This window comes from Ambystoma mexicanum, chromosome 2q, assembly GCF_040938575.1.
Source record: "Ambystoma mexicanum isolate Mex_15411 chromosome 2q, UKY_AmexF1_1, whole genome shotgun sequence".
Classification (NCBI taxonomy): Eukaryota; Metazoa; Chordata; class Amphibia; order Caudata; family Ambystomatidae; genus Ambystoma; species Ambystoma mexicanum.
Genome location: NC_090924.1, coordinates 363351706 through 363362366, shown reverse-complemented (window position 1 = coordinate 363362366; position 10661 = coordinate 363351706). Strand labels below are relative to the sequence as shown.

General features: G+C 45.9%; 1 protein-coding gene across 1 annotated transcript in view; it reads left to right on the top strand.

Moving 5' to 3' along the window:
- Positions 1-2960: 2960 nt before the first annotated feature.
- Positions 2961-10661, top strand: part of UBFD1 (ubiquitin family domain containing 1) — a 391487-nt gene continuing 383786 nt past the window's right edge. The window contains exon 1 of the mRNA XM_069647393.1: positions 2961-3095. Coding sequence (XP_069503494.1) covers positions 3080-3095 — 16 coding nt within the window. The 5' untranslated portion in view covers positions 2961-3079. The remainder of the gene's footprint in view (positions 3096-10661) is intronic.

Here is a 10661-nt window from a genome sequence, read left to right as displayed (position 1 = left end):
GGAAGGGAATACCTTCATCAAGCTTCCTTTTTCGCTCTTTTCTCCCTCATTCGCCGAAACGCAGCCTGAGGAGGGGCAGGGCCTCATCACGTTGTGGCCCAGACAAAGGGAAGGGAGGCCCATCAGCGTCCGGGCCAATAATAAAAGGAAGGAGGAGCAGCCACCTCCCACATAGCCTACGGGGCCCAAAGGAAGAGGATTCCAGTGCCCGGGCCGCAGCGGTGATCAGCCTGGGAAGGCCAAAGGACAATAAGAAGAGGGTAATCCCTGGACCTGGCCAGGCAACTCAGAGGAGGGGCGAGGATAATATCACGTCAACCCCTCCTGCAGGTCCCAGTTGCACTGAGTCTGAGGGTAGCGGCTCCGATCCGGAGTGCTCGTGCGCCCTGGGCAGGAAAGACCAAGTTGCCCCGGTGAAACCAACCAGGGAGGAAGAGACTCTGGAAGGGCCCGGGGAAACGGGCAGTGCAACTCCACAAGTCACACGTGTGCTAAACCCTGGGGTTGCAGCTCCACCTGGAGTGCTCGTGTGCCCCTGGGCAGGGAGAACGCCAGGCACCCATCGACAGCTACTTGAGCCCGGCAACGGCAAGCGCACATCAACACTAGTGAGTAGCAGATGACGTCCTCACCTGCCACCATCATGTCGGACGATGAAGGGGTATGTAGGGGTCAGCTGGCACCAATACCCCATTTTGATGTCCTCGGTGCGCCGGCAAGCCTGGGTGCCCGGTGGGTGGCCTGGGTGGAGAACCTGGAGTTGTACTTCGAGGCAATGGAGATCAAAGACGCAGCCAAACGCCCGACACTCCTATACTCTGCCGGGTTGGCCGTCCAGAGACTGTTCAAGACACTAAAGCCCCGAGATCAATCGTACGGTGCAGCCGTCGCAGCCCTGAACGAATACTTCAGACCTATGGTCAACAGGGACTATGAGAGGTTCAGGATGAGGTGTGCGAAGCAGGAGCAAGGGGAAAGCCTTGATGCATTCCATGGGAAGCTGCGCGGCATTGCACTGGCCTGTGACCTGGGGAACTTCGAGGAGGACGAGATCCGGGCGCAAATCATCTATGGCTGCAGCTCCACCAAACTGCGCAAGCAGGTTCTGAAGGACCCAGCGCTGACCCTCGATCGAATACTGGAGATTGGCCGGGCCCAGGAACTGGCAGAGGCGCGGGCCTCGGTCATGGACTCCTCTAGATACCACCTAAAGATGGAGGTCCCCACGCAGCGAGTGAAGGTTGAGGAGGTGCACCCGCAGGACTGCCCGGTGATGGGACAAATCTGTGGAAGGTGCAGGAAAGGAGACCATTTTGCACGAGTGTGTCTCGCTCCAGCCCCAGCCGGCATGATGTGGGCATCAGGGGGGAGTGAGGTGAAGGGTAGAAGGACCCCCAAAGTGGCGGCGGTCCAGGTGGCGGAGAGTCCCCGAGAAGCACCGTATGATTTGGGGGAGGAGTACGAAGAGAATGTATTCTTCTTGTCCTGCAGCGGCGCCGAGGGCCAGTTTGATCCCGGAATTTTCTGAGTGGGAGGACCCCGTCATAGGGCCCCATGGTGTGGGGACTGGAGCACACCTGTTTTTGTCTTGCGGTGTCAAAAGAGAAAAATGTTTGGGGTGGGGTAGCGGCTAGGTGGTGCGCCGACTGGAATGCACCAAATGTTTGTGGTGGGTTTTTGTTTAATTTTGTTTGGTTATAATAAAGAAGGGATGTTGTGTGGGGGTCTGGTTGTTTGGGTCACGTGAGCGCCGTGACTGTGTCATGACGCTCACGTGCTCCTTTAATAAAAGGGGCTCTGCTGGCGCTGCGAGGGCAGAGCAGCAGAGCCCCCGGAAGTGGCAACTCGTGTCTGTGTTTCTTGTGTGGTGTGGGCCTGCCACGTGGTCGTGGCCTTGTGAGTGTGGCGTGGCCCGAGTGCCCTCGGGGCCGCGACCGCTGGAGTCAGGGGGGTGACACCCCCACACGGTGGTTTGTGCGCCCGGTGACCCCGGGGCACCGCAGGGTGATTACCTGCCCGAGACACGCTGGCTGCCCGCCGACGTGTCCCAGGCTGTCGGGTGATCCCGACAGCGTCAGAAGGCTGCCCCCAGAGACTGGAGGCAGCCCCCTCACAGTTGGGAGTGGCGTTCCACTATTTTATAACAGTTCCACTACTTTTTGCAACCATTTTCACCATTCCGGAACTGATCTTTGTGAAGTTAAAGCACACTTCACCACTTTACCATCCGATAGCAGTTTCAGCTTAAGGGAAATCTATTTTAACTCAATTGGCTGTCAGCCAGCATGGCTACAACCCTTGAAAAACGTTTTGCACGTTACTCGCATCCTGCCTATTCTATTCCTCGCTAGGGTCACATTTCTACTACTTCTTTTGGTACAACACTTCTACCACTGCTCTGCACCATTCTCATTCTTACACCGCGTCCGATAAAAATTGTACTCATGCTGTTGGAGTCTTGCTAAGAGGCGACCATAAAATACCACTTAATTACTGGAGCACCTGCTGTTACAGCAGTGGTAAAATACAGGCTGCCAAAAGAACCCAGGAAAGTCCTGAACTTTTCCCAGGTTTGCATAAGGTTCTGCGCTACGACTGCTAAAGTTGCTTAGGTTTCGCTTATGCAGACCAGCCAGCTGTCTCGACCTTTCATTTGTAAGACAAGAGTCGTATTTCATCGTCGAAAGACTGAACCGACACGTACTATCTTAGAGACTGGAAAAGACTACTCGTGACAGGCCCCGCCCATAAACTGTCAGCTGGATGGTAGGTGGCCATATTGGATTGGGGTACCACTTTAAAGAAGCAAAGTAACGTGTGGTTTAACTGCCTGTTCGAAAATGGATACAATGCCACCTTGCGCCAGCCGTGCCTCTTTATGGTGTTATCATATATGGGCGTCTCGTAGGACTCAGAACTTCCAATGCAGGCATTACCTACACCCCCTGCTCCTCTCTATGATTCCCAATGTTCTTATTCCCACTTCCGGTCTGTGCTGCAGACAGGTGCCAACGGGGTCCAAGCTTGTCAGCTTGGCTTTTCCCATCGGCCACCGGGCGGCGCTTAGTACACAATCATCATGGCGTCCCAGGACGGTGGGTACCGGGAATAAGGGCATGGAAAAAGCCGGCCTGGGTTCTCTTTGCAGGCGAGACGGAGTGCCGGATGGGGGTGTGAAGGGAAGGAGTGACTGCCGCTGAACTGTGATCCGCGATACAGGAGCAGACATCAACTGAGATTGGTTGGGTGCCGTGGGAAGGGTGATGTGGTGGTCTAGCACTCAATCCGTAGAAGCAGATGAGGGCAAGAATAATGCATGGGGAACAAAATCAGGGTGGCGGGGTTCGTGGTAATTTTCAGGGAAACGTAAGTTAAGTAAGGACGTGGCGATGGCAGTTGAATGTCTCAAAAGCGGCGGCTATAGTATAGATAACTTCAATGTGAGTTTAGAACCGTGTTTGGCGTCGATGAGAACTAGAATGCAGGTAAACAAAACGGATACACATACGATATCTGGGATGTAACGGTAAGTGGGTAAGAAGGTATAACTAGGGTGGTGACGTGTTTGAGAACTACAAGCAGGTAGACTGAAAGCAAGGGCAACCCTGTGTTTAAGAACCATAGCCTTTGGAATCCAGAAATTGAACAAGGAAGGGAGCCGCACACCAAGAACCGAAACATTTTGCGAAGAGGGGAGACCCCATAGAACCAACACCATATTGGGTCGGACTAGTGGTGGAGGCTCTACAACTGTGGACAAATATTGCGAAATAACTAAAAAATCAATTTCCCTAGGCAGAACACTATAGACCCGCAACTGCCAACTTCAGATCGACTTTAAGCACAGACATCAGCTGTTTAAAGGCAATGTCTCATGTTACGTGGGGTTTGTATTGGACACAGCTGGCATTTACACAACCTATTGGTGCTGACTATGACTATCATTTCTAAACAGGGCTGGCCAATCAACTTGTAAATCTCAGGGTATATTAGAGGGCAGTCCTGGTAGAGCGGGTCAGCAACCAACTAGTAATCTCGGTCACCTTTTCGTTATAGTTTTGGAGGAGGTGGACTTGGTAGCGGTTCTGACACACGAACGACCCTCCCTGCCACCACCTGTTACGGATTTGATTAGTGGATGCGAGTCGTACATGCAAGCACTTCCGCATTTAATATTGTAGGTACTAGTCCCGTTCTGGTTTTAGCTTTGCATTCTGGAACTTGTAGTCATGGATTTCCCCTTTATAAACTCAGGCACTACAAGTTGTACAATACAGAAGTTAAAACTACCACTAAACTAGCCTTTCCCGAGGGACGTGTTGACGTGTCATTTGCTTCTCTGGTGGCCCTCTGGAGGAGAGTTGGTGGGAGGGGACACACAGTACTTTTAGAGGCAGGTGTTGCTATCTGTAGTAATCTCCCCGTCTAAATCACAACATTGAAAAGCATAGGCACTTCACGTTTGCTGACAAGATCCAATAGTCTGGTTCTTTTTAAATGCATCCTTATAAAGAGATCAGCCGATTTTGAATATTGTTTTCTAGGTGTCGTGGTGATACAGACATAAGTGACTTTACAGCGCTGTCTTGTGACCTTTTGTTCAAGTTCATAACAGATGGCTCAAGCACAACATATTCGCCTTAGGAACAAAACATTGTCTAGTGAAGTGTGTTTGATAACCTGGTCTGGTTGACTCAACCCTTCAGCCTCTCTTGGTATCTAAATTGAGTGTCGAGACTGGACAACAATGGTGACCTGATTGTTGCAGATTTTGGGAACTGGAATAATCTGGTATGATATTGAACACCATTTTTTAAAGAACTTTGATTATGGAACCATAACTCTAGATACGTGAACACTGAGCCCAAAAGTTCAAATCTAAATAGAAGTAAACGGATCCAGGAAACGCAAGGCTGGCTACGAGGACGTTAATCCAAGAACTCGTAAAAAGGTACCGCAGAACTAATCATTCGTGCCCACGTTTCTGCCCGGATTTGAATGCGCGATTGAAGGGACTAAGGCAGCGGCATTAAGGAGAAATTGGAATAATGAACACCTCTATCTTGCCATATAGGCGTTAGTGACCACTAACCCAGGTGGCAGACGATATGTAATTGAACTACATATTTTTTGCAAGGAAAAGTGAGGTGACTCATGAATTGTGGATTCATAAGTACTTTGAATCCGTGATGTTGTTAACCAAACGGAAGCACTTTTCTTTGCAAACATATAAACCGGCAACTCTCGCTGCCATCAAGTTGTGACAATTTAATAAAGTAGTCAGAACTAAACGTACGTTATTTTCAGATCTTTCACTTGCTCTTAATGGCAAGAACAATTTCCTCTAACTTCTAGCACCTTGGACCAAATCTTCGTCAGTGGCTCTCTACAGTAAATCAGCTTCTCTCGGTTGGCTAGCAGTGTGCACATTTTGCTAGTAAAAAGAAAAGCGGGCATTGTTCTGATGTCCACCTCCAAAACGTGGCTTTAGGTCCATGTATTTCAATAAGCTGCACGGTCAGCTTTAGGTCCATGTATTTCAATAAGCTGCACGGTCATTCTCTTGCTTATTCACACAATGCATCCGTTCCCCGAAGTGCACTCTTGACTTATTCTGTTGGGTCCATATTACTCCTATTGCTAACCTTTCTACTCGCTGAGTTTGCCTGTATTCTGGTAGTTTACCATTCTCAGAGTTTAGACTGTGCTTCCCTATTCTCTCCCTGGTTTGAGGCACCCAGAATCTTGCCATTCGCCAACAGTGCGTCCCTCACCTCTTCATTTCTGCCTTGGGTGTTTTGTTGGCACATCGACGCTCGAGCCTTCAGTTGGCATCTTAAGTTGGACATTTGTACTTCATAATGTCTCTTTGCCTCTCGCAAGCGGAATTCAGGTGTGCTTTTTGTAGATCTGAACTGGTTGTTAGAGGCTTGTTGTCTAGCATTTTGCTCTGCCCTTTTCTGCTGTCTGACGTTTGGACTCAGCAGTATCTTGTTCTGTCTCTCGCCGGTGTGACTAATCAGCAGACCTCATTGCTTCTTTCTCAACTAGGCTTTTTGCAACTTGCTCCTGGCATGTCTCGATAATGTCTTCCTGCCAGCCTCGTATTCTCTGCTAGGGATGGTAGCATCGCCTCCTGTGCTTCAAATTCCTTCATGGTGCTCTCTCCTTTCCAGCACACCATTCACACACTGTGCCGGGGGAAATCCTTCCTTCTCATGTTTTGCATGACCCCTGGTAAGACTGTCATAGATGGGAGTCAGATTTTGGCTAATGTAGGCTATTTATGGCACAGGGCATCATAAAAGATCAAACTTCGAGGTTGACTCGTCGCACCACGTGCCATAGCGTACTACCCCCACCACACTGCAAATGGGTGTGTGCACTGGAACAGTGGGTGACATACAGGTTAGGGGTGCTTGTGTGTTAAACACATCTCCCTGGTCCACTATCCTCTCGTTCACTGGTAGGCTTGTTAATCACTTTTCATGTCTCGGATCTGATCTGTGGCTTGGGAGATGTACACTGGGAGCCACTTTGTTGGAGTTGAGTCACACAGGGGGCAGTTCTTGGTAGCCCTGGAAGAAAGCAGCAATTACGAATGGTCTAAGTTTGCAGAACCAGAAGGTTTCGGTTCTCTTCAATGAGGGAGATCTGGGTTTGCTTGTGTGGGCGCGGTTGTTAGCCTGCTCCCATGGCAGCTACTGCACTCTTAATGCAGCTGCGTGATTGGCTACAGTTCCCGCAGCCATACACATCCTTGTAAACTGTCTAATGGTCAGCATATAGCTCCAATAGAAATGTAACCTTCTAGAAGAACTTGGTGGTTAATTAGGCACCTGTAGTCTTGTTTGGAACCCATTTCAATTCCAAAATAGATTCCGTCTAGACAAACAGTTGCTGCCTGTAAACACACCCTTTTGGCATGAGAATCTTTCATGAAACCTGATTTGGAAAGAACTGTTATGCCCTTTCTTTGCTCACGCACAGTTGCTGCATCAAGCCCCCCCACACCCGCTTAGGATCCATGATTCTTCCACCCACTGTCGCACAAAAGTCAGACCAGTAGGTTACTTGATTTAAGAAAATGGAAACTGGCTTCTTGTCTTAAACGTGTTTAAGTGACAACAAAGAAGTTGGCGTGAGCATCGTGTCCTAGAAATTCAGTTCTACTTACTGATATCGGACCCATCCACTACCTTGATCGAGAATCCCTGATTCTGGTTACAAAAACATGGAACAAGGAATAAAAAATACACCCAGAATCTCAGCCTTGAACAAGTGTATTTGGTCAAAGAAGTCCTCGGCAATTGACCAGGTCCATGCAAAATCTACACATGAGGTTCTCGGCACCAAAATACCCCTGGGATACCCCATCTGCATATCCCTCTATAACTGGGCATAGTTAAACCACCACATGCCTAAACAAAATAGCAAAACAAGGCCCTGTTAGGAAGGTACACCAAGAGTGTCCTTCTGGACCCTCCTTGTAGACTTCGTTTGGCTTTGAACCCCCTCTGCTTTTGATTTTTGGTGACCTTGAGGCCCACAGAGAAGAATCATGCTTATAGGATAGCACTTGCACTTTGCCGGTAGCTGTTTAACCCCCCCTTCTTATTCTGCTAGTTTTACTTCTTATTACGTTCTGCTGAATTCCTCTTGCACTTTAACGATGAGGTGCTAAGCCCCTCTGTGCCCTTCTCTTACGCTCATTTACATGTTGAACTGTGCAATTAACTTTTAATGGTACCCCCCACTTTCATTGTTATACCTCTAATCCCCATTTCATGGGGTACCACAAACCTTTCTTCTATTTCAGGCAGTGCCATATAAATTAACAATAGCCCAAACTGTTGGCATTGCCAATGCTTGTTTGAGTTGACTTTGAGGGTTAGGCAGTGTACAATGATCAATGCGATACCTGGACAAAGACTAGAGCGATCATTTTGCCCCCCTCAAAACTGTTGCAAGTATTCCTGTGCTAGAGCACGTGTTTTATAGATTCCCTGTGTTCTCATGCAAGCTGCTTTGTAATTACGTGATCATGTTTTCGTCCCTGGGGTTACGGGCATGCTCATAAAATGTATAGCCCAACAACAAGAATATCATTTGGGCAATTAATCTGCTTGGCTTATGTTTTTTGTCAAAATATTCAGCTTTTATAATTCACATCTATCCCAAAAAGTTTATTAAAACCCTTTTTAAATGCTGATGTTGCTCATGTATATGAACGGCAGCATGATTTGACACTGGACAGTTTACAGGAAACGAATTTCTCCAGGTCCATGGAGTGGTTACTAGTGGCAAAGATGATTAAGTTATGTTATGCTGTTGTGATTTCTGCTGCCATATTCATGGTCTCCAGGTGGACATTGGGTTGGTTTAGTTGGTGGGATTGAGAGGGAAAAGTGTGAGAGATTTGATATTCTGTTGGTAGCTTCAGTTTGGAAAAAACAGTCGCTGTATGCTGGTTTGTTTTAGTTGATCGTTATGTGGTGCATGTATATGGGTGGTTTATTTGTCTCTTGGGTGTTGTGGAGAGTAGAGTGCTTGTAGTTTGCAAGGTGTGTATGCTTTCTTCAGTGTTTTGAATTGTTTTTGGTAGGGTTAGTTGCCGGTCATCTGAGTCTTTTTATGTGCTTTGGGTTAATCTTATTCTATGGTGTTTGGGGTCGAGTGTTTTTTATTTCTCTGGGAGATACTGTTTTGGAGTTTCATATTGTGTTGGTGGTTTTCCTTTGCCAGTGTTACCTCTTTAGCTTGGTGAGGTAAAGAGCCATGTTTTTACAGTTTCCTGAATTTGAGGTGCTCTTCCTTTGGGAGCGAGCTCCAAGTCTCACTGCTACGCAGGAGACTGATGTCCCCAAATTTGTGTCTTGCATATTGTTTCAGTTCGAGGTGAATGTAATTGCTGAACCTTAGTGTTCCTGTCGGTTTTTAGATGGAGATTCTTCCCTGTATGAATTCCATACCTTGCCCATGGATTGCTCTGAAGATTCCTCCAAACGCTATTTTCTTTTCTTTTTTTTGGTCCGGCCATTCCTAAAAAAACAATTGAAGTATGATTTTTTTTTTTTTTTTTTTTTTTTTTTTCCCCTACACCAATTCTGAAATGTGCTTCAAAGGAGCTCCTACTGAGGCCTTACTTTCAGAAGATGCAATTGAAAGGCCGAACCACAACTCTTCACATAGCCAAAAGTGAACCCCACTCCCTACCGACATTCCAAATCTCCAGGAAATAATTAGAACCGCTCTATTCCGAAAGCATTGTAGGAATTGTTGCAGATTACTAAATCTTTGAAGTTTACACTGTAAGCAATGCAGCTGAAATTGGAACCTTCTAGCCATTTAATTCATGTGGGAACATTGTATATTACAAATTCTACACATGTATTTTCTTTTTATCAATGTCATCTAAAACGGACCAAGGACAGTTTTTTTTTTTTTTTTTTTTTTTTTTTTTTTTTTCCTGCAAGTTATTTGTCATGCTTGCTTAAGTTTATTTCAGCAATTTCTTAAAATAACCTAAAATGTTTGTGGGTAAAGAAGCGGGCATACTTTTTTTTTTTTGTTTTGTTTTAAATTCCCCACCAAACAACTCCACCCAACAAATCTGTTCTCGCCCCATACACCCCATCTGCTCACTTCTCTACTTGCAAACATATCGGGACCAGATGTTCTATTTTATAGAAGAGGGACGTGCGGACACGGTGTGGACATTGCTGTTTAGTCATTGACCCCATCTCAGTTTATATTAGGGTGCTGATTTACTCGTTATTTTCTGCAACCGAATTAATAACTAGAGAATGTCAATACAACACTTCTTTTCTCTTGCCTAATAATGTATCTTGATGAGATGCCTAAGCTGAACTCTTAGTTTTCGATGACGCTATTTTACATTTAATCATTTTAAGTTAAACGTGGAACCAGATGAACAACTAAAAGGATGTAAATGTTGAGATGAAATTGAAAAGTTGATTTTACTGCACGCACGTTCTAGTCTGTTGTGCGTATGGAGTTGCCTTTTAGCGGTAAGATGCAAGTTGGTTGTGCAAATCCATTTACATAGCATATTTTTCGAGGCCCTAGGTAGCTTTTCGGCTAGCATCAAGTCGGTAATGCCGCAGTGTATTGATTTTCAAAAGTGTGTCCATGTGTATCAGGAATGCTTTGAAGTAACTTGTTTTTTTGTTTTTGTATAACCGTTTGACACGTTTATTTTATCTAATTCTCTTTTTTTTGTTTTTACCGAATGGCACAGCCATTTTTGCTTTTAATTTTCTATTTTTTTTATTATTTTTTTTTACCATAATTGGTTTTCAGTGAGTCTTGAACATTTCTGTAGAAACCTATGGATAAGCAGTCCCCATGCTTCGTAGACACCTAGGGGGAATCTGCAGAAATGGTGTCACGAGTAACGCAAAAAATATTCTAATATTCTCTGAAATTAATTAAATATCTACTGGAACTTTGAAAGGAACAAATGATTTATCCAGGCGGGTGAATCAACTCGCTATACATTTATTAATAACATTAAGAAAAACAACACATAGAAAAACATATTCTAGAAATACATAGACAAATATTTGGGGAAAAATACAAGAACACTTCATTGAATATAACATATGATAAATGGTAAAAAATCGCATAGATCGAGCAAT